Source organism: Halichoerus grypus, chromosome 8, assembly GCF_964656455.1.
Source record: "Halichoerus grypus chromosome 8, mHalGry1.hap1.1, whole genome shotgun sequence".
Lineage (NCBI taxonomy): Eukaryota > Metazoa > Chordata > Mammalia > Carnivora > Phocidae > Halichoerus > Halichoerus grypus.
The window spans coordinates 9813780-9836958 of record NC_135719.1 but is presented as its reverse complement, the minus strand read 5'-3'; the positions used below and the strand labels follow the sequence as shown (position 1 = coordinate 9836958).

General features: G+C 42.7%; 1 protein-coding gene across 10 annotated transcripts in view; it reads left to right on the top strand.

Moving 5' to 3' along the window:
* Positions 1–23179, top strand: part of AKAP13 (A-kinase anchoring protein 13) — a 322213-nt gene that overhangs the window by 76674 nt on the left and 222360 nt on the right. For all 10 annotated transcript variants that reach the window (XM_078078910.1, XM_078078912.1, XM_078078916.1 and 7 more), the window contains exon 2: positions 14926–14969. In XM_078078910.1, the coding sequence (XP_077935036.1) occupies positions 14937–14969 (33 nt within the window). In that variant the 5' untranslated portion in view covers positions 14926–14936. The remainder of the gene's footprint in view (positions 1–14925; positions 14970–23179) is intronic.

The window sequence follows — 23179 nt, the reverse complement described above, 5'->3', positions numbered from 1 at the left end:
TGGACTAATGTGAAGATTAGCAAGATGCCTGAACAGAATAAGTAAACTCTTAAAAGTGCCGTTGAAGATGATGGTGGTAGTTACGTCTTCATGGTTGATAAACTGTAAGATGTCAAGATTGTAGAATTAAGGTGCTTACTTTATGGATGAACAAATAATGTTACTTTATGGATAAACAAATAATGAACAAATATATTGTGTAGTTTTGGATGAGCATGAATTCTGAAAAACAGTGAGTACATATGTTTATCATCCAGTATACTTGTAGTGTATGCTTGAGAGAATGAGGTAAGGAGGAATATTTTTTTTAAATGCCCTTGGTTGAGTTTCAGAAATGGATTTCAGATGCCAGGACTCAGCTTGTAACAAGAGGATGAGATCAGTTGGTATAATTGGAGCTACTTGATAATCCTTTTACTCTGTTCTCTGAACATTTATGGCGTTCCTATTTCTGTACAAACATATGAGCTAGAAAATGACCAGGTCTCCATAGAAATGTCATGTGTCCGGCTGGGGCGGGAGGAGCACGGGGTGAGAAGCATGTGGGGTGGAGCCAGCAGGCTGTCTGCAGCCTTCATCTTTGCTAAGCTTCAGCCTATGGTAGGTACCAGGACAGTTTTGTTCTATTTAAATGCTTCTGGGGATTATTTTAGAATGTGATCTTTAGTTTGGTTTTACCAGCATTTGGGGAGAGGAACAGAGGGAAAGAAAGAGGAATCAAGAATATACTTTTAAAACTGAAAAAAAAAAATTGACCTCTGAGTTTCTACCTTGTGGGGTAGAGGCTGAGACTGCTGGCTTGTGGTTTTCACCGTTGCTGCTTCCTGCTAATGGAGAGCCAGCCACAACGACAATGGTGACTGAGCCCAGATTTGATAGTCCTAAGTAGCTTTTTCATCTTATTCAGATCACTTAGAAGGAGCATCGGTAGCACTGAAGTTTTAACTTGAAGGTTCCAAGCTAGTGGTTATTTGAGTAGTCTCTTTCTTAAGGATTCTGCTGTGGCTGCCAAGTAAGGAGCAAGGATTTTGTTTCCTGGTGGTTCCGCATCTTGCATTACTGTCTTGGCTTGTTGGTTGTTCCAGGTCACGTGTTCCTGTTTGCTGACTTTGTGTCCGTGAAGGACCAAGTTTGTAGAATATCTTCTGTCACCACCACACTCAAGTGCTGCCCGCGTTTATTTGATTTACAGCAGTTTTCAGAGGCAAATGATTATTAACTCTGGACTTCAGCGGCCTCCTGCCTCCTGGCCTTCTTACTGGGGCCACAGCCACGCACCCATTTGTCAGGTGGCATGGGATGTGTACGGTGTTGATTCTTCGATTTGCCCACCCCAGGTCTTTGGAGCCACCTTAAGTTGGTCTTCCAGATGAGTCTGCGTTCTGGCTGTCTGCTGACCATGACCAGTCTAGCATGAACCAACTGCTTGCTGTCGTGGGGTGCCTTCTGTGTAGGGCCTGTTTGATTTATGTGGACACTTGGCCAGGATCTCAGGGCCCCCCAGAGAGTTTATTTGAACTATTTATAGTTTGTTGTTCAGTCCACAGTCTGTGTCTAGAGTACACACTCAAATATTTGCTGAATTGAATTATTTCCTTTTGTTGCATTTCAAATACCTTTTGTTTGCATGTTTTACATCTCCTCTTCTTCGTCCCCTTGCACATTAAGTCACTTTCTCAGTCGCCTGGGCTCTTTGGAAACACAGGTACGGGTACCTGCTCCTCGTTCTTACCCTCACGCCTACTTACCAAAAGCACTTCTACCTTTAGGACTGTATGCCTGGAAATTTTAGTCTTTTTCCCCTAAATTCCTTTTTCATTGTACAGATTTTCAGGAAAAATAGCCAATTGAAGTGTTCATTGTGGCCAGATTATTAGCACTTGGGTCATTCTATGATAACATTAATTTTATGAAACACCTATATATATTTTTTTAAATTTTGAAGTATTGTAAAGGAAAGAGCACTGCGCAGTAGATGCCTTTCTCTACCTAGATTTTTGTATATATTCCTCAGCTATGAAATATTTGAAGTCTTGTGTGCACAGTAACATGCTCTGTTTACTAGAGAAAAACAGTTTATCAGTATGTGTATCTGTCATGTGCCGTTCATCTCCTCACACACAGGTAGAAATCAAATGTTTTAAGGCAACTGGTCTGTAGTTTTTATGGCAACCTTATTTTTGAAATTAGTTCAGGTGGGGAAATTAATTTTCCATTTCTGCATTGTATAATAAGTTGTTAACATGTGTGGCCCTCTAAGAGTTTCCTATTAAGAGGAGTTCACAAAATTTGAAATTCAAAGAATAATCTCTAAAGTTTCTCTTAAATTTGTTATTTCTAAATCCAGAACAAGTATAATATCATCCATATTTAGCCTGGCAATAACCTTTTAGTAGTTTGATGAAAAGCTGCCTTTTTAAATTGTGCTTTTAAGCCATTTTCAGTGAATTGATCAAGTTAAAATTTGCAGGACTTTTTTTTTTACCTAGTAGTTGATAATTTAACTCAGTTGAGATCTGATCTTGCCAATTCTTTATTTTAGGATTGTCAAACACTTGCTCTGTTTGTTTTGTGAAGCAGAAGGTCTGAATTGAAAGTAAACGATCTTTATTGATATTCAAACAGAATTAGCCACAACTGTTACATAAGTTACATTTTCAAGATGCGTAGGTACTTCCTCATCTGGGCTCCTGAGGACAGACTCAGTTTCACCCTACATGTTACCAGGAGGAGAGATTGCTGAGGGATGCCATTCCCATCTAGTGGTTGAGAAATAGTTCCCTTATTTCAGGACACTGATAAACTTTTGTCTTTAGATAGCGAAGTTCTTTGCTAAAACTGCTAATCAAGTTATCACAGGTTCTGTAGCATGTTATAGTTCTGTATGGCATCTAGATTGCTGGAAGTCGGGATGATGATTTTCACGTGCTTTTAGTTGGCTGATCCTACTTTATTTCACCTAAAATAAATTTATCAGTGATCTTTTTTTTTTTTCTTTAGATTTTATTTATTTGACAGACAGCGAGAGAGGGAACACAAGCAGGGGGAGAGGGAGAAGCAGGCTTCCCACTGAGCAGGGAGCCTGACATGGGGCTCGATCCCAGGACCCTGAGATCATGACCTGAGCCGAAGGCAGCCGCTTAACCGACTGAGCCACCCAGGCACCCCTTATCAGTGATCTTTATTAATTTTTTTAAAGTTTACTGTACGCCCAACATGGGGGTTGAACTCACTACCCTGAGATCAAGAGTCACATGTTCTACCCATTAAGCCAGCCTATTAGTGATTTTTACTTTGATTCTATTTATTTATTTATTTATTTAAGCAAGCGAGAGAATGCGAGAGAGCACGAGACGGGGGAGGGTCAGAGGGAGAAGCAGACTTCCTCCTGCGCGGGGAACCCGATGTGGGACTTGATCCCAGGACTCCAGGATGACCTGAGCTGAAGGCAGTTGCTTAACCAACTGAGCCACCCAGGTGCCCTATTTTTATTTTATTTTTTAAAAAAGATTTTATTCATTTGTTTATTTATTTTAGAGAGATGGCAAGCATGCATGCCAGTGAGGGGAGGTGCAGAGGGAGAGGGACAAGTAGACTCTGCTGAGTGTGGAGCTTGGGGAGCCCGATGCAGGGCTCCATCCCACGACCCTGAGATCATGACCTGACCTGACATCAAGAGTTGGACGCTCAACCGACTAAGCCACCAGGCACGCCTCCTATCAGTGATTTTTGAAAATACTCTGTGCTCATTGTGTGTTATAAAAACAAGAATGACTATTCAGGGGATGACTCAGGCCAGGAATGTTTTATGACTAGAAATTCTCCTTTAAAAATAAAATTTTTCACTTAAGTTAATAAAATATTTATATAAAAAAAAAAACCTAAATGGAGGATTGCTGAAACTGTTGGAGTCTCTTTGACTCTGTAGTATTTTCACTTAATTATGAAATATATGTATTTCTTTTATTTGAAGTCTTTGTTCAAAACTTTCCCTCTGATTTTGAGATGGTTTAAAAAAAAAAAAGTCACTCCTCTTGTGTTTTACAATGTCATTTTTCTCAAGATGTTGAAGACTCAGCATTGAAGAACTACAACATTGAAGGCAATATTTATCCTTGAGATAAGAGAACCATTTTAGCAACTTAAAAGCTAACATGGACGTTTCTAGCATCTGCTTCTAGCACCTCTTACGCTTGCCACTTGTGGGAATAATGTGGTAGCGCTTTTGTCATGTAATGTGTCCGAGAAGGGCTGTGTGTCACTGAAATAATCCCTAACAGAGTAGCCACTGCAGGGCCTGGCCTTCATCCACGTTAGGTCGTCCAGCTCGGTCAGGTCTGCATGTGTGTGAGAGCCCACTTGCCTATATTTTTAGTCTTTCCAAATGGTTTATCATCACTTTAGCCCATTGGGTTGCTTGCTTTTTGGATGATAGAGGTTGGGAAGGATGAAGGAAGTAGAAAGGCTTGAATTTGGCAGTCTCTTTACCGGATATCTATTTTAACCCCCACTGAAGTTAATTTACATAAAGCCCAGCTGTGCATGAATTTTTCTAAAGTCAAAGTTTATTCTTATTACCATAGGGATAAGAATGTCAGCACTTGCTGAACTGATGGTCTTGCTCTCCTGTGCCTGGACCTCCTGGCAGCTTACAGTTCCGTTTCCTTGGGATACAGGATACAGCTGGCCCCAAACTTCTCACCTGGAATAGCCATTTGGAGTTTTCTTCTCTGTATAGATCTCTGCAAAGCGGCAGACGCCATTTTTTTTTTTTTTTTTTTTTTGCAGGAAACTACAAGCCTGTGTTAAACAGCAAAAGAGAATTGATATAACATGTGCGTGTGTTCCTCCCAGAGGTACTAACCGTCACGTGAGAGCCTAGGTGTCATGTTGAGCAGCTCTTCACCCTCCTCTCTGCTTTGAGGTTTTCCAGTTAGATGATGCTGAATTCCCCCACTCTGGTCCCTATTACTTTTCTGGCCGATTAAGCAAATTGATCCAGGCTGGATTTCTTAACACTTGGCAGGATCCATACTATCTTTGTTGAGCTACTAGGTGAACCTTCTGGGACTAGACTGACTTGAGTTATTTTGGCTTTGATAGGTTGGTTTTTGTTCTTAAAGCTAGAGCTGCAGATCCTTTGCTATCAAATGGGGCAGGAAAGCTGCTGATCAATTTCTGTCTCTGATGTTGATATCAAGTATGTTAGTATTTATTGCGCTCGCAGCACTGTGCCAGGTGCTCTGGCAGGAGTGGGGGTGGTGTGGCTGAAGACATCCACAATGTGCAGACTGGAAGAAACAAGGTCAGGAGAACAGGCGAGCACAGAAATGAAAGAGAAGAAAATGAAAGGAAAAAAGTGACTTATTGCTGACTGCTTGGGTTAGATTACCAGTAGTAATCCTGCTATCAGAATCAGCAGGGGTGGAGGGCATTATCATGAAGCACAGTGTAAGGACTGGACCTCGCACGGTGCACGCCAGCGGTGTGTGCAGGCCAGGGTGGAGGCTGTGGGGCAGGAGTGCCGGTAGGGCTGCATGGGCAAGCCACCCAACACTGGCGGGCGGCACCAGTCGGAGCGGTGGGGGAGCCTGGAGGGCTTCTGGGAGCTCACCAACAATAAAGGGCATGTTTAGTAGAGCACCTCATCTGCTGGGCTCTACATGTCCCTCCTGGACACCCTCCCTTTAGAATTGGGGATCAGCACAGTGATGGCCGTGGTCCATGGGTCGTGGGAGTTGCATGTGATGTGAGGTCAGTGCGCACAGCTAATCCGGTCATGCGTATCGGGCGGTAGGGACAGGGACTTACCGAGTGTTTCCTTACTCCTTACTACTGTGTTAAACATTTTACACACATCTTTTATTCTTATTTTTACCCATTTTACAGATGAAAATAAAGCTTGGCAGTTAAGTAGCTTGTCCACAATCACAGAGCCAGAAGTGCCAGAGTTTGTCTGTCTCCTTCTCTGAATTATATTGGCATTTTCATTTTTATCCTTATGTTCTTCTACAGGGGATTGTTAATGAATTCTTAAACACTAGCAGATTGTCTCTAATCTAGCAGTCATCCGTTCCTTTAATATCTTCATTATTCATCAAAGTGGCTTACAGAGACTTAGTGTAAAATAAATATGATATATATATGAATATATATATGTTTTTTTTTCCTTTTTGAGAGAGAGAGCAGGGTGGGTGGGGAGGGGGAGAGGGAGAGAGAATCTTAAGCAGGCTCCATGCTGAGCGCGATGCCCGATGTGGGGCTCAGTCTCACGACCCTGAGATCATGACCTGAGCTGAAATGAAGAGTCGGATGCTCAACCGACTGAGCCACCCAGGTGCCCCAGACTTTTTTTTTTTTTTTTTTACAGAGGAAATGTAGTGAGCTTAATCTTTCTGCTGGCAACTGATAGTCCCAAGCTGCCCATGTGTGTCTGTGGATGCAGCCTCTGAGCTTCTGAACCCCAGGATGCAGAGCTCTACGTTTAAGCCCTGGAGGTTGGAAGCTCCACCGTAACTAAGACGGGTTAAATGTGTTTCCAAAATTGGGATCACATCTTACTTTTAGGCTTTTCTCTCCTTTTCTTGAGTCAGGGCAGATCTAAGTGCCCTCTCCTAGAACTCCCTAAAGAAAAGACATTAGTACCTCAAAAGAACCTTTCTAAAGGATTGCTTACTACTGTGTAGGCAGAGAGGGAGCTGCAGAAAGAAAATAGTGTTTTGGGAATGTTGAGTCAGAGGTGCAAGTGGAGCACGGAGAGATTTTCTCAAGGTGATAAGGCCCTGGCACTCGGGGCTACAAGCTGAGGCAGGTAGACCGGCAGTGACTCCCACTTGGGGAAGAAGGCTGGTGTGGGCTGCTTCTGAGACCCCCTTCTAATTATAAAGTCCTGTGGCCAACAGGATTTGGCTTGGGTTTGGGATGCGGACTCCAGGGCCCGCGGAACTTGACTGGGAAGCCAGCCATCGTGTGCTGCACCCCCGGGAAGCTGTGGGGGGAAGTTGGCCTTGCTGCCTGTGACCCACAACACGTACTTGCTTGGTGTGAGTTTAGGCTACGTGATTACAGACTTCTTCCAGTGCTGCTTTTTGTGGATCTTTAAACCTGCAGTTGTGAAAGAATAGAAATTGGAGCTGAACTTAAAAAAAAAAAAGGATAAGAAAAGTAAAAAACCAAACCAAAGACGTAGATTTGGTTGATGCCAATGTCATCATAAGGCTGTCAGGTCTTTAGGGTAGAGCGGGGTTGCGGTGGTTTGTCTGTTCTTCTGTCTCCCTTCGTTGGCTTCTAAGGGTCAGGCATCTTGAGGTGTGTGAATTTGCATGAGTGCCTCCCCCGCGTCCTCTCCCCCCTCGTCCCCTGCTTGCACTTATTCTGATGAGTGCCCAGCAGCGCACGGTGCTGCCTTGTCCCTGTACTTGCAGCTCCTTCTGCTCTGTGCTTCCCCTGTGTCCACCGGGTGAGACTTGCCTCACGGTTGACCTCCTCCAGTAAATTGTGTCGGGGCCTCCACTTCCTAGCAAGTTTATCCTTCTTTCCTGACCCTTGTCACATTTTTATTATTGTGCTTACAATACTGTAATATCATGATCCGTTTACATCTGTCTGTCCCTTACTAAATTGGTAGGGGCCATGGTATTATTTATCTCTGACACTCAGCAGCTCTCTGTACATGCAGTATTTTAGGGACTCGAAACATAAGGAGATTACCACCACTGAAAGTCTTTTTGTGCCCAGGCAGATACTATAAACATATGGAGAAGAAAAGGAGGCCCTAAGTATTGAAAAGTTATGGTGTACTCTCCTCTGTGAATTTCGAAGTAAACTCCCGAGTATGAGAAGTCACAGAACTGATTTTTATTTTATTTTTTTTAAAGATTTTATTTATTTATTTGATAGAGAGACACACACACACACAGAGGGAACACAAGCCGGGGGAGTGGGAGAGGGAGAAGCAGGCTCCCCACTGAGCAGGGAGCCCGATGTGGGGCTCGATCCCAGGACCCCGGGATCATGACCTGAGCCGAAGGCAGACGCTTAACGACTGAGCCACCCAGGCGCCCCCAGAACCGATTTTTAAATTAAATTTCTTTCATTATTGTTTTGGTAAGACTTGTTTATTCTGTGTTAATGACTTTGATTATTTGTGTGTGTGTGTTTGCCCTAAATTCAAGATCATTTTGCCTATTGGTTAAACCAGCACTGATAAATAATAAATGAGTGAATGTGGGTGTTAGTGTTTCGGTTGTTTGGGGTTTCTTTTTTAATCGGCTGTGTCCTTTTGTTTTACTGTGAGTGTTGCCCTGTGTTGGACTCTTCATTCTTATCCTTTCCTACCCTCCTGCCATGGGTCCCCTTTTCTCTATTACCCCAGTTGTGACCAGGGCTTTGCTTTTTCCTTGGTGATTTGTAGTAGTACTGTGTCATGAGATAGTGGGACACAGAAGCCTGGCTGTGTCACAAGAGAACCAGACATGTATTCTGGGTCTCAACACCATTGTTTCCCAAAGTGTGGGCCATGATTCAAAAGCAGAAACATCACCAGGTCCGGTCTCCTGATTTGGACTCACTGATGGTGGAAGGGGGTGTGGGGGACGGGCAAGAATCTGTATTCTTTAACAAGGCCTCCAACTGATGCTTGGGTGCCCTAACGTTTGAGAATCAGTGTTTAAAGCTAACTGCTCAATTATTAATTAATGCAACTTTAAACAGAAGAAGATAATTAGGCTCCTGTAAGATTTCCTCAGTCCCTTATTGAGGAAATGTGTTTGGTACCTGTAGTAGTTTATATATACATATTTTGTAGAACTTGGCATCTGCAACAGGAAACGCCTGTTTGCTCTTTGTACCCTGCTTCTTGTCTATTATTCAGAATTCCCTGCTCCCACCCCCAATGAGTGCATAACATGTTTATAGCCACCAGCCCAGACTCCTTAGGAATGAAGGAAAGAGTCTTTGGATCCTGTTATTTTCCTTGAAGAGCAGGACACTGTTTTACAAGAATCCAGAGTATGCATTGTCATTTCCATGTTAACCCTCACCCCAAATTTTTGTGGGTTTCGAAGGATTTACTGTAGCTCAGTTTTAGCAGGGTCCCTGGCCATGGAGATTCACTGGAAGCACATTCGGCAGTGCAGGTGCCCTGCAGGGACAGATCCTCTATTTACACTTGGCTGAGTCTCAAGCAGCTGCCCTCTTCCTTTGGGGACTGGGGTTGGTTGTGAAGGTGGCTTGCACTTCTTTTCTTGTGGATTTGGAAGCTTCCCTGTTGTGAATGACAAAAACCATGTCAATTGAAGTGATAGGTTCAGCAGACCTGGACAGCTGGTCCTTAGGAAATGGCTTGAGGTCAAGAAGCTAACAGATTCGGAGAGTTTGCAGGTCTCTGTGTAATTCCTGATGCAGTGTTAGGCCTGTGATCCCCCTCCCTCCCTCCCGTTAGGGACGTTTCATTAAGAGTGGAGCACCTGTTAAAGGCTTCTTTAGTATAGTATACGCGTATGGCTAAAGAATAGCAAGATTGATTTGTATTTACATACATATGGGTACAGGCATTCTTATTTTAATTGCTTCTCTAGGGAGCTTTAGTAAAGACTGTAGATTTCTTCAGTTTGCACATTTTGGAAAAGTGTCTTTTTATTTCCAGTTCAGGTGTGGCACATCGAATGACAGGGGACTTAAAAAAGGATGTGCTATGTATAATGTCTTCTTCCTGATTACAAAAGTAGTATCTGTTCATTGTCTTGCATAGTTAGGATTAAGAAAAAGATAATTTAGGAATAAAAATTCCCTGTAATTCTCAGAAATGTGTATATATTTAGCATTTTGTTATTTGTTCCTCCAGATTCTTTTCTGGGTTATTTTGTTATATCTTAGAATCGTGATTTACCCACCAATGTGTTTTTGCACAAATGTATCTGGATACCTGACACCTTTTATTTTTTATTTTTTAAAGATTTTATTTATTTATTTGACAGAGAGAGAGAGCACAAGTAGGCAGAGTGGCAGGCAGATGGAGAGGGAGAAACAGGCTCTCCGCTGAGCAGGGAGCCGGATGTGGGGCTCGATCCTAAGACCCCAGGATCATGACCTGAGCCGAAGGCAGCCGCTTAATGGACTGAGCCACCCAGGCGCCCCCTGAGGCCTTTTATTTTGACCACTTAGAATTTTCCAGGTATTTTCCTTGGTAGTCTCCACTGAGACCCAGAAACTGCAAGAAAGATCTGTGTCTGGCAGTGTGCTTAAGCACCTCACTTGGATTCTCTCTTTTAATTCTTCCGACTCCACAGTGTAGGCAGGAATTTTTATGCTCTTACTGCACTTAAAGAGACTGAGGTTAGACAGTCCACTTACTTGCTCAAGGTCATACAGTTAATCACTAGGGAACTTGGGATGGCCGCCCATGCAATTTGATTGCTGGTCTAGAGGATATTGTATAGCATGCTAGGACTTTTCTATGCTGAGAAGTCTTTTCTAGCTGAAAATATCTTTGAGATGTACAGAGCTGTTGAATGGGGACACCCTGCTTCTTTGGCTTATTAAGAGGTATTTTGTTAGCTTTTGGTTGGGAGTTGGCACTCGGGCACACTGGCTGAATCTAGTCCACTGCCCCTTTTGTGAAAAGAGTTTTATTGGAACATGGCCACACCCGTTCGTTTACGCATTGCACCAGAGAGCGTATGACCCGCAAAGCCCCAGATATTTACCATCCAGCCCTTTTCAGAAAATGTTTGCTAGCCCCTGCTGTGGACACCGGCTATTATGAAGGCATGTCATCTTTGGTGGCTTCTGTGGTTTTGCATTCATTTGCTCAGGCGCTGGTCTGTGGAAGTGTGTTCTGTCCCTTACTCGCCCCGCAAACCACCAAACACCTGTATCACTTCGTGCCTGAGTTTCCATGTGATCCTTAGGAGCTGCTGAGCTTCTTCACAATCCTTTGCAGGTGGTGTGACCTGCAGACAGTTCCAGAACTCTTGCCACTGTGAACCTGTGTCAGCACCACATGTCCCACGCTGATCCATGCCGCTGATGGTGTCTGCCCGGCCCCCTGCGAGGGAAAAGCTGATGAGCGTTTATTCTAAAGTGCAGGAAGAGGTCACAGCTCGGGTCTGCTTGCCTGTTCAGCAGCACCCCGAGAGCTGCCAGAGGATTGCAGAGAGAGCTGGACTGACATCACTGAGACCATTGCATTCAGGGTGGAGGAGTCCTGCTTTGACATAGAGTGAATGTGTTACTTTTGTACAACAGTAAACTATTCCATTTGTTTTCTTTCAGCATTTTGCAATAAAATGGAAAATGTGAGAAGAATGAAAACACTTAATTACTGAGCTTGTTTTTATTCCTCACCCCGCAGATTTATGACTCGTCAGAATTCTAGCTGGCTACTGCTGAGTGGCAGATTTGGTCAACATATTTGAAATCACATCAGTTATGTGTTTGAATTTTGATATTTCCATTTCATAGTCTTTAAAATGGGGTGCAACCCTTATAGTCCCACCGGGTCTGTCCTGTGTTGTACTTGGTGTTACATGAAAGCAGCCCATGTAAATGTGGACTTGGTCAAAGTCATTCTCTAGTTCCCGGGTGAGGAGGAAATTGTAGGGTTTTTCTCTCAAAATTTCTTGATGAAATCATTCATGGACATAGTGCATTTCTTTCATTTTCCTTTTGGGAAGTCTTGATCAAAAATCCATGGACAAAAGCAAAGACTTTCAATTGGGTCTTAGAGAATAAATTTGGTTTTTAAGTGTGTTTACTCTGACCCAAAGACTGCCTTCCTGCAGTATGCTCCTTCCTTTAGAGCACAGTTCTCAAGTAAAGTGAGCTTACGTAAGTGGATAAAGTAAGTTGTGCATTGTGTGTAGCAAGTTTTCTGATGGCTTAGCGTCAGAACTCTGAGTTCTGTGTTTTGGGGCCAGTTTGGGAGTCTGGAACCCCTTCCACCTTTCTTATTCTCTTTGATTTTGGGGGATAAATGTCACCTCAGAGAGGCCTTCCCTCAGTACCATATGTAAAACATTTCCTGTTTCCTCTTTTTCATTTTTCTCCATGGAACTTATCACTGAAAACCACTTATTTTCCTGCCATATTGAAGTGTGTACTCCTACAGTAAACCCTCTGGAGGTTGGGAGTTTGTCTCTGTTCCTTTTGCACCTCCAGTGCTTCCGTGCAATGCCTGGCACATTGTAGGTGCACAGCAGGAGTTGAGTGAACAAGGTCAGAGCGAGTCTCTAGTCTTTGCAGAACAGGGGCTAGAGCTGGGACAGGTCAGTTTGTGGATTGAGGTCATTCAGGAGATCCTCTTATGGTATGGGGGGAAAGCACATGTTTGGGCATTAGATGGGGTTCGATTCTGGGCTCTCTTCTTAAAGTAGGTAAATAACTTAGTCATTGAAAGACTCCATTTTTTTCCCCTAGTGAAATGGGGAAAATAATGTCTTTTTGTGGGGGTTAAAAATAATATTGAATATAAAGCTCTGTCACTATTAGTCCCGTGTTTCCTCATGTGTGTCGGCATTGAAGAAGCTTAAAGCAGTCTGAATTTACCAATCTGTTGCCTCTGGGGTCATTGCCCTGATGACTTCTGACAGATTTATTCTTTGAACAGCCTCTGTTGCCAGCATAACAATGACCTGTCCCTTTGACCAGTGTGGGAGGACAGACACTTTGTCATTCCTCTTTAATCTTCCTATCAGAACAACTTGTATGGGTTCTGGCTTTGATGTATGTTTAGACGAGGTCATAATACCAAACAGTCGAGATGGCATCAGCCCCTCCTGAGAGCCCTGTGAGTTCCACCCGCTCTTCCAATCCAAACGCAGTGGGAGCCACTCAGATGGCTTGATGTTTGTGGTCCTTGCAGACGTAGTCAAGTTTCTTGGCAGATGAAGAACCATCAGAGGGCCAATAAGTCACTAGTGTGTCTCCCTAGATTTCTCCACTTGTTATGGATTACTGAAGTGCTAATTCCTGTTTCAGTTTCCATGGATACTTCTCGAGAGGAACACTTCAGAAGTTAGTTAAGGCAAATTGGTTTATAAAGTTGTAGGTTCTTTCAGTCCTTTGTCCCAGGCAAGTCTGGACAGGACTTGGAAAGCTGATTAAAAGGCTAGTGAGCACAGTGAGCTTAATTTTAAATTAAATGGATATTTAATGCATTGAGAAAAGTACTCAAGCGCTTCAGTCTTTTCCATCCATGCTTGCTGTTTGAATTTGATGGGCTGGAAATCTTTCTTTTTCTACTAAAAGAGTTTGTTATTGCTACATTTCTCAAGCTTGGTTTTCACTGTGGATTTTTGCAGGTGACTTTAGCACCTAAGGGTACAAAATCATTAAATGAAGGCAGGAAGGAAAGAGTGCCACAGAGTGGTCTGGGGAGTGGACCAGAGAATGAACAGGCGTGGTTGTGGAGGTGGTCGGTCAGGGTGGCAGAAGCCCCCCCAGCTGTCGGAAGCCCACCGGGCTGTCGGCACAACACACTGAAAAGCCAGTGGCTGGCAAGTGGTTTGGAGATGACTGGGTTTAGGAGCCCGATTACAGTTTTGGTTTTTGGTTTTTTCCCCCTAAGTGTGTGTTAACTGCTTTTTGGGTGAGCCTTGACCTTGGACATACACATACACAGCCTGACCGAACTGGCAGATCTGGGAGGATTCTGTTCCTTAGGTTACACGTGGTTGCTATGGCATTCACTGCTCTTTAAACATTTAGCCATTGATAAGCTGCTGTTTGTGCTATTGGGATTTCAGTTCACTGTTAGTGAGGTTTTTGTAATCTGGTAGAACACAAAGAATGTGATTTCCTCTGTTTTTTGCATGTGCGAATGACATTTCTGTACTGTTTTTATATTACTGGTTAGTTACTGTGCGCCTAAATTTAATGCATTTAACCTATTATGAGTAAGAAACTTCCTTAGATCAAATTATCATCAAGTCCCTTGGGTCTGCTTCTCTGACTCCTATGAGGCCAGGATCAGCTTATGCTCAAATTCAGGGTGTTTGGCAAAGGGCCTGCCATCCTGAAGTCCACGATTCGGGACCATGATATTTTAGCTTGAAGCTCCTGGTCAAATCACCAAGTTAAACCTTTGGGAGCATGCTGTTACTTGATATTTAGGAGTGTATTAGACAATCCTGTGAGTCTTCTTTAAAGTTCTTCCTAAGATTTCTGTGAGGATTCATTTAGTGAAGGTAACAGTCGGGACCCCAGCTATTATTTTTGAGGAGGACAGCGCGTAGTTGGTGGACCCCAGCTGTACCCTCCCTTCTCCGGGGGGGGAGAGCACTCTGGTCCCCTGCGGTCCCTCCCGCCACACTCCCCAGGGAGGCTGGAGGAGGCTCTGGCTAAGCAGCACTTCGTAAATTTGGGGGATTATGTAAAAGTGTAACTGAACATACACTGTTTTTGCTTTGGTAACTGCATTTAATATCCTGTTGGTTGTTGAAAATTCTCCTAGGACAGAGGAGCCTTTTGTGTTTATTTTTCAGTCTGAAAGTCTCTCTCCCCAGGGCGCCTGGGTGGCTCAGTCGTTAAGCGTCTGCCTTCGGCTCAGGTCATGATCCCGGGGTTCTGGGATCGAGCCTCGCATCGGGCTCCCTGCTCGGCAGGAAGCCGCCTGCTTCTCCCTCTCCCGCTCCCCCTGCTTGTGTTCCTGTGTCTCTCTCTGTCAAATAAATAAATAAGATCTTAAAAAAAAAAAAAATGAAAGTCTCTCCCCAGTTGAAAAGATTGAATCGGGGCTGCAAGAAGTTTTGCAGTCCTTGACCTTCTGGCCTTCCCAAACCTCTCAGGAAAGCCAGGCGTCCAGTTATCTCAGACTTTTGATTGTGTTCATATGTCTATACTCGACATACAGCATTTGTGGCTTTTATATTTTTTGGCGATGGCTTTTAATTTTATTCTCATTTATTTCTCCCTTTTCTGTTTCAGTGTCCTGGGTCATGAAACTTAATCCACAGCAAGCTCCGTTATATGTGAGTAAATCGCGACATTTCTTGTCATTTCATACTCATCTGTGCTTTTTACTTGTTATGAGAAAACTCAGAAATGCTCTCCTGTGATTATCACAGGAATTTTTAACCATCTACACAAGTAGTGTACTTCAGAAGTTGAATTTGATTGGGTAAATGCTAAATGACTCACGCATGCCTGGCCCTGAGCTGAGAACAAAGAATAGCTGTAAGATGTGTGAGGTGAACTGGTCAGGTGGTAAGAGGCACCTGTGAACAGTGGCATGGCCCTGCCTGCAGAGTGATGCCGAGGCTGGCTGCTTAATTTCACCATCAGCACATTTTCTGTAAAAGTGGTGTGGGGATCTTCCTACTGCCGTTGAGTTACCCTGTGTTGCAACTAGGTGGCACTCTGTCATTGGCGAGAGTGCTGTTTGCTTTAGGACTCGGGGTGGAAGCTGATACATCATCTCCTGAGAGTGAGGGAACTCTCAGATGAAGTGGATAAATCAATGAATCAAGGCTGGAAAAGGTAAAGTGTAGGTGACTCTCTCTCTCTCTTTTTTTTAAATTACTGTGAGAATGCATTAGCTGCATGAGGGTGGTGAAAAGTGGTGAGGGGTCCTTTTAGGGGTGTGGATAGTTAGAGCTTCCAGAGGCCAGTGGGTATTGGATTGGTATGGTCTGGAGAGAGTGAGGAAAATTTCTTTGATGGGACAGGTCCTTGAAGATGAAGAAGCATTTGGTCAAGACCTAAGGCAGATGGTAGAGGGATGAGGGGCAGTGAGCGTGGTTATCAGTGCATGGTGGGAGGGTGGGCAGTGGAAAGTCTGGCCCAGCTGCATTTGTGTTGAGGAGTAATGAGAGATGAGTCTGAAAAGGTTATCGAAGGTTAGCTATGAAGGCAAACAAAGATGTGGGGACCACTGAGGAGCCTTTGATGGGTTTTATTTTAAAATCTGCTGTTCATTTTATGCATTTATTTATTTTAGACCATGCCATGTTAGTGATAGTCCTATTACACCTTTCTAGCATAGGACATTCATGTGATCACTCTTCTGCACAGATGATTTTTATGTTAAATGTAACCCATAAAGAAAAATATATGCGTTCTTATAAGGTATTTTATGTATTTATTTTCTTTCCAGACTACTTGGAGAAAATTTATTATCTTCAACAGTGGGTTTGCACATGAACTGGATACCTTAGACTTTTAAAAACAGCTTTTATTGAGATACAATTCACACACCATAAAACTCACACATTTAAAGTCTACGATTCAGTGGTTTTTAGTATATTCACAGTTGTGTAATCATAACCATCATCTAACTTAAGAAGATTTTCATCATCCCGAAAAGAAACGCCATACCTATTAGTAGTACTCACCATTCCCTGTCTTTTCCCAGCCCCTGGCAACCATTTGTCTACTTTCTGTCTTTATGGAGTTACATGTGCTGGAAATTGCACATAAATGGAATCATACATCATATGGCCTTTTGTGACTGGCTTCTTTCACATAGCAGAGAGTGTTTAAGGTGCATGTTAGAGCAAGTATCAGTACTGTGTTCCTTTTTATTGATGGACAATACTCCGTTGTATGGCTGTGCCATGTTTTATTTCTCCATTCATCAGTTGATGGGCATTTGGCCTGTTTCCACTTTTTGGATATTATGATTAATGCTGCTGTGAGCAGCAGTTTTTTGGTAGGCTTATGTTTTCATTTTTCTTGGGTTTGGATTTAAGAGTACAATTGCTTGCTGACATTGATGACGCTCTGTTTAACATTCTGAGGAATTGCCATGCTGTTTCCTCAGTGGCTGCCCCGTTTTACACGCTCACCACCAGTGTTGAGGGTCTCGGTTTCTCCATACTCTTGCCAGGGCTTGCTGTTATCTGACTTTTGGATTGTTGCCATCCTAGTGGGTGTGAAAGGATAACTCTTCGTGGTTTTGTTTTGAGTTTCCCTAAAGGCTAATAATTGTGAGCATCTTTTTAGGTGCTTTTGGCTATATATGTGTCTTTGAGGAAATGTCTGTTCAGATTCCTTGCTTATTTTTAAGTTGGGTTTTTTTTTTTATTGTTTAGCTTTAAGTGTTCTTTATATATCCTGGATTCGTCTCTTATCAGATATATGGCTTGCAACAACTTTCTCCCATTATAAGGTTATCATATCATTTTGTTGATGGCACTCTTTGAAGCACAAAAGTTTTTAATTTTGGTGATGTCCAGTTTGCCTGTTATTTGTTTTACTGCTTATACTTCTGATATCATGTCTGTGAAGGCTTTGCCTAACTCAAGATCACAAAAAATGAACCTCTCTGTTTTCCTCTAGGAGTTTATAGTTTAAGCCCTTTCCTTTCATTAGTGTAATATATTAGATTGATTGGTTTTGAATGTTAAACCAACCCTGCATTCCTGGGATATATCCTATTTTGTCACAGTGTATAATCCTTCTCATATGTCGCTGGATTTGGTTTGCTGGTTGAGAAGTTTTGTGTCTATACATAAAAGGTAAGTCTGGGGGCACCTGGATGACTCATTCGGTTAAGCATCTGCCTTCGGCTCAGGTCATGATCTCAGGGTCCTGGGATTGAGCCCTGCATCGGGCTCCCTGCTTGGCAGGGAGTCTGCTTCTCGCTCTCCCTCTGCCCCCCTCCCCTTCTTGTGTGCGCGTGCTCTCTCTCTCTCACTCTCTCTCTGTCTCAAATAAATAAATAAAATCTTAAAAAAAAAAGATACAGTCTAGTTTTCTTCTGATGTCCTTGTCTGGCAGCATAATGTTTCCCAAATGTGTCCATGACTTAATCCCCAGAACCTGTGACTATTTATTTTACTTGGCAAAAGGGACTTCACAGATTTGGTTAAGTTAGGGGTCCTGATATGCGAGCTTCTCCTGAATTATCCAGGTAGCCCAGTGTAATCACAAGCGTCCTTAGAGGAGAATCATGAGTCAGATTCGTAGATGCTACACTGCTGGATTTGAAGGAGGAGGAAAGGGCCATGAGCCAGGGAGTGCAGCCTCTGGAAACTGGAAAAAGCAAGGGAACAGTGTTTCCTTAGAACCTCCTCAGTGAACCCAGCCTGTGGACATCTTTATTGTATTGTATTGTATTTATTTTTCTTTTAAAGATTTTATTTATTCATTTGAGAGAGAGAGAGAGTGAGTACAAGCAGGGGGAGAGAGAAGCAGACTCCCTACTTGATCCCAGGACCTGGAGATCATGACCTGAGCCAAAGGCAGATGCTCAACCATCTGAGCCACCCAGGCACCACTGGGCATCTTTATTTTAGCGCAATGAAAGTTGTTTCAGACTTCTGACCTCCAGAACTGTAAGATAAGAAGTTTGTGTTGTTTTAAGCCTCTGAGTTTGAGGTGATTTGTTGTAACAGCAATAGGAAATGAATACAGTTGTAGTTTGGAAAAATTAATTGGCGATGGCATGAAGGATAATTTAGGGGAGAGTAGCGGCAGAGAGATCAGTTAGAAGTTTTCTGATTTTGCCAACATGGAATCTGAGAACTCTAGAGTTCATAGGATGGTAGGCGTTATGTGCTTCAGCCTCTCTGTTGTGGAGTGGGGACATGAGCTCTGAAGATGATGTGATGAGAAGGCACAGCTAATCCGTGGTAAAATTATGATTTAAATCTATATTTTTGGGCTTAGTCATAGAAACTACTGTAAAGCTTGTTAGACATAAAAAAAAAAAAAAAAACCCTTCATTCTGTTAGGGAAGCAAGGCTCTTTAGAAATGAGTTCTGAGGAATACTCTTAATAAAGTAAGTCCTTTGTATACGATTATGTGTTTAATTGGGCAGGTCCTACTGAAGAAGAATATTTTAAACTTCAGATTTTAAGTATGTCTGTCAGCAAGAATACTTAGGGGCAATTTGTTATCAGTTTTTTAAAAGGAGAGTAACGGTGTACCTCATTTTCAGTGAACTAAGTCAGGTCACAGGAATTTCTGCTGTTCTGGTAAAGAGAAGTAACTGTTCTGTTTTGTGTCCATTGGAGAGGGGGGTCAGTGCTCTGCACCTAGAGAAAGAAGGAAGAAGCAAAAGAAGAGAAAGCATGTTGAAGTTTTTCTTTCAGTTTGTATTTGCCAGGGGTAAGTATCATCAGCAGAAGAGAGAAAACTCCTCATAAATAAGAAAAAACACTGGATCCCAAGAATAACTTTTATCTGTAAGTGAAGAAAAATTAGCTGGATTCCAATAAGTATTTTAATTCGTCTTTGAATAAAGATGTGTCCAGAGTAAGTTACCATAGTTAAAAATGTAGGAAAGTCTCCAAACTGTGCAGGTGGCAGTACTGTTGAATGTTTACGTGGAGTTCCCATGAATAATTTTTGATGAAATGTGCACGGTGGAATGTGAAGACAGTGACCTGGAGCTTGAGAGACCAGGCGCTTTACTGTGGCTTTGCCTGGGTTTTCTTGTCTGTCAGCCCTGTGATCCCACCAGCGCCGCTCTGCCTCCACGGAGGCACTGATGGTCGCTGGATGAATCGATGAAACTACTTTGACAAGGTTAGGAGTATCCTTCTAGGTGATGAGGGCCTAGAGAGTTTAGCGGGAGTAAACATGGAGAGGCCGTGTCAGATGCAAAATATATTTTTTGAAGAAGCAGCAGAACCAAATCATAGGGGGAGTGAGAGAGAAGCATAATGGTTGATTGAGAATTTGAGCGTGAGTGACAGCGGATGCCCTTGCCAGATGAGGAAAAGAAAGAGGCGCCGGCTTGTTCTCCAAACATGTTGAAGGGCATCTTACTGACTCATGGAGATGTGGGCATGGAACTGGGAATTCATTCTTTCATTGAGGTGGCTGCTTTGTTCCAAGCGCTGTTCTGGGTGCTGGAGATTTTGCCGTGAACGAAACACAACGGGCCCTGCTCTCAATGTCCTTGTATTATAATGAGGAGAAGGCAGACAACTCATAAGCATGAAAATACATCAGGAGGAAAACCTTTTTTTTTTAAACTTTTTAAAAATTTATTTGACAGAGCACACGCACAAGTAGGGGGAATAGCAGAGGGAGAAGGAGAAGCAGGACTTTCCGCTGAGCAGGGAGTCTTATGTGGGGCTTGATCCCAGGACCCCGGGATCATGACCCAAGCCGAAGGCAGACGCTTAACTGACTGAGCCACCCAGGCGTCCCAGGAGGAGAAACTTTACAAAAATAAATTAAACAAGAAGATGTGATGGTGCCCGATGAGGGGCTATTTTAGGTTGCGAGGTCAGGGAAGGCCTCAGAGGGGCATGCCATTTAAGCTGAGACGTGGGGGCGCCTGGGTGGCTCAGTTGGTTAAGCGTCCGACTCTTGGTTTCTGCTCAGGTCATGATCTCAGGGTCAATGGGATCAAGCCCCACGTTGGGCTCCGTGCTCAGCAGGGAGTCTGCTGGAGGTTTTCCCTCTCCCTCTGCCCTTCCCCCGCCCCCAAATAAAATAAAATAAATCTTTAAGCTGAGACCTGAATGACCAGAAGGAGCCAGCCATGCAAAGATGTTGGCATGGTGTTCTAGCCCAGGGGAACAGGTGTACAACAGGTGCACAGGATCTAAAAGGAAGGTTGGCTTGATAGATTTGAGGAACAGAAAGGACAGTGGCTGAGGCTCAGAGAGAATGCTGTGGCTGTGGGCACAGTCTTTCCTTCTGGAGGAGGTCGGTGACTGAGGGAGGAGATGAGAGAAAAGCCTGATGGAGGATTTCGTGGACTGTGGGCCACCCCCCTGGGCCTGCCTTTCTTCATGCCCAGTTCCCGGCACAGCACCCATATCTGGGTGTGGTCTGAATGCTGTAGCGCCTCCCATGGCTTGGGGTCACGTCAGACCTCTTAGGAATTAGTGATTTATCCTGATGCTGGGAGATGTTGGCCTTGGGCAGTTCCAGCACAGTATTTTAGAAACAGAGTTTGGGCACATTGTAGTCATCTTTTAAGATCCATGTTTTTAATGTAACTTGGATATTCTTGAGTTGAGGAACGTTTTCTTTAGCAGATTTGGCTCTCACTTATCAGAGGACAGTGTAATAAAAAATTGTCCGGTTTTAATACTCTTTCATGATGAAATTGCTTCTTGGGAGAAAAAAGCCACATTTCCAGTTACTTGTTACTGTTAGTCCATTTGTGAACCTAAATAAAGGATGTATGATGTGATTTAAGAGTAGTCCTTTCACTTTGTGGTTTTCTATGCCTCCTTCCCCTACTGGTGTGACACTCATTTGCACACACCTGTAGAAGAGCTTCCTAAAACAAGAGCTCCCCATTGGAATAGTCCTTAGTCCTTCTAGTTTACAAAGCATTTTTGCATATATTATGCCATTTGGTTGTCACAGCAACCTTGTGAGGGTGGAGGATGCTGCATTGTGACCCTCATCATCCTAAGGAAACAGAAGCTCAAGGTGTCTCATCTAGCAAATGCAAAAAGTAGGGCTTTACCAAGAAATTATGATTCTCAGACCCATTTTCTTTCTTCTACAGAAGAAAGCTATCTTACACAGTTGTTCCATAAAACACAATATCACAGCACTAATGATAGAGATTTGTACAAGTAAAGCCCTTTTTTCTTATAAGTAACCTAAAATTAATCTTCCACTTCACATGTTTTTAAAGTTTTTAAATGTTTTATTTAAGTTCAGATTTACAGGAAGGTTATAAGAATACCACTTTATCTCTACTCCTCTCTTACTAACAGCATTTAGTCACATTTACGTACCATTCTATTACATATTTTTTGAATTGTTTGAAAGTTGTAGACATCCTACCCTATTCCCCCCTAAATATTTCAGCATATGTTTCCTAAGAACTAGGACATACTCTTTCATAACCACAGTGCAATTAACAAAAACAGGAATTGTAACATTGATGTAATATTCTTATGTAATGTAAGTCCATATCCAGATTTCTCCAGTTATCCCAGTAATGTCCTTTAAAGCATCCTCCTGCTTGCCTCTCCCTTCCCCTCCCCTTCCTGGTTCAGGATCTAATCCAGGATTACACACTGTATTTATTTATATCTCTTTAGTCTCTTAATCAGGAACAGTTCCTCTGCCTCTCTGTCTTTCATGATATTGACATTTTGGAAGAGTATAGGTCAGTTGTTTTGTAGCAGTTGGGGTTTATATGTTGTTTTTCTCCTGATTTTGGCCAGAATACTACTTAAAAGATGTCCTTTGGCATACCATGTTAGGAGGACACATGACACATTCTTGTTTGATTATTGGAGATGTTAACTTTGATCCCTTGGTTGGGTTGTTGAATTTGCATAGTTTAATTTATCTGTTCTGCAAGAATTAGGCATTTTTAGAAGAAAATGGTGTAATTGTTCACTCCTCCCCTCTAATGCTGTTTCTGGCTTGGAAATGCTTTTTGCATATTGGATTTTCCTAAAATGGGCACCCTTGTTCTTTTTGCAAGGTGTGCCCTTGAATGTAGGTAGAAGGTCTCATGTTAGCAGAGAGCTCACCATGAGTAATTAATTAAACAGCTCACTCTTTTTGAACAGAGCATTGTATGTGCCCTCATGGATGCACACAGGGTTTTTAAATGAATGTTTTTAAATGAATGTTCTCATTTAAGCTGTACCAAGCACATTTCACATGGAACATAGTAGACACTCAGTGAACATTTGTTGAATGAGTGACTGAAATACAATTTAGATAAGACTACTAAAATTTTAGTAAAATTTGCTTCATTTTGATAGAACAACTGTCTTAAAGTTTCTCATTATTACACAAGTTTCATTATTAATTTACCTTATAGGGATCTTGAATAGTTAGTGATGCCATTTTTGTGATTGAAGGTGTTGCTAAACAAGGAAATAAATGTGCTTAATGGTGTCTTTATTGTACACGTGTAACTTCCCTTGCAGTTGGAAGTCTGCACAGCATCCCTACGAAGTATATGCAGATGTAGAATGTCTGATAGAGTGTTATTCTAGGGATGTGTTCTTCGAGATGTTACTTACTTAGTCATTTAGCACATTGAAAAGGCATACTAGAGATAGTGCCTGGATCTCTTGAGTTCTGAATTATGATCTCTAATCCTTAGGGCGCTTACGGTCTGAGCCGCTTGTTTACAGCGGACTACATTCAGCAAACCATGTGACTGCTAATATTTTTTTATGAACATAGTACTGTACCCTTAGCTCCAGAGCCCTTCTCACTGTCAAGATAAAAGCATAGGCTTTTCCCAGAAGAGGTAGGGGATGAGGGATGCTGTCAGATGATAAAAGAAAA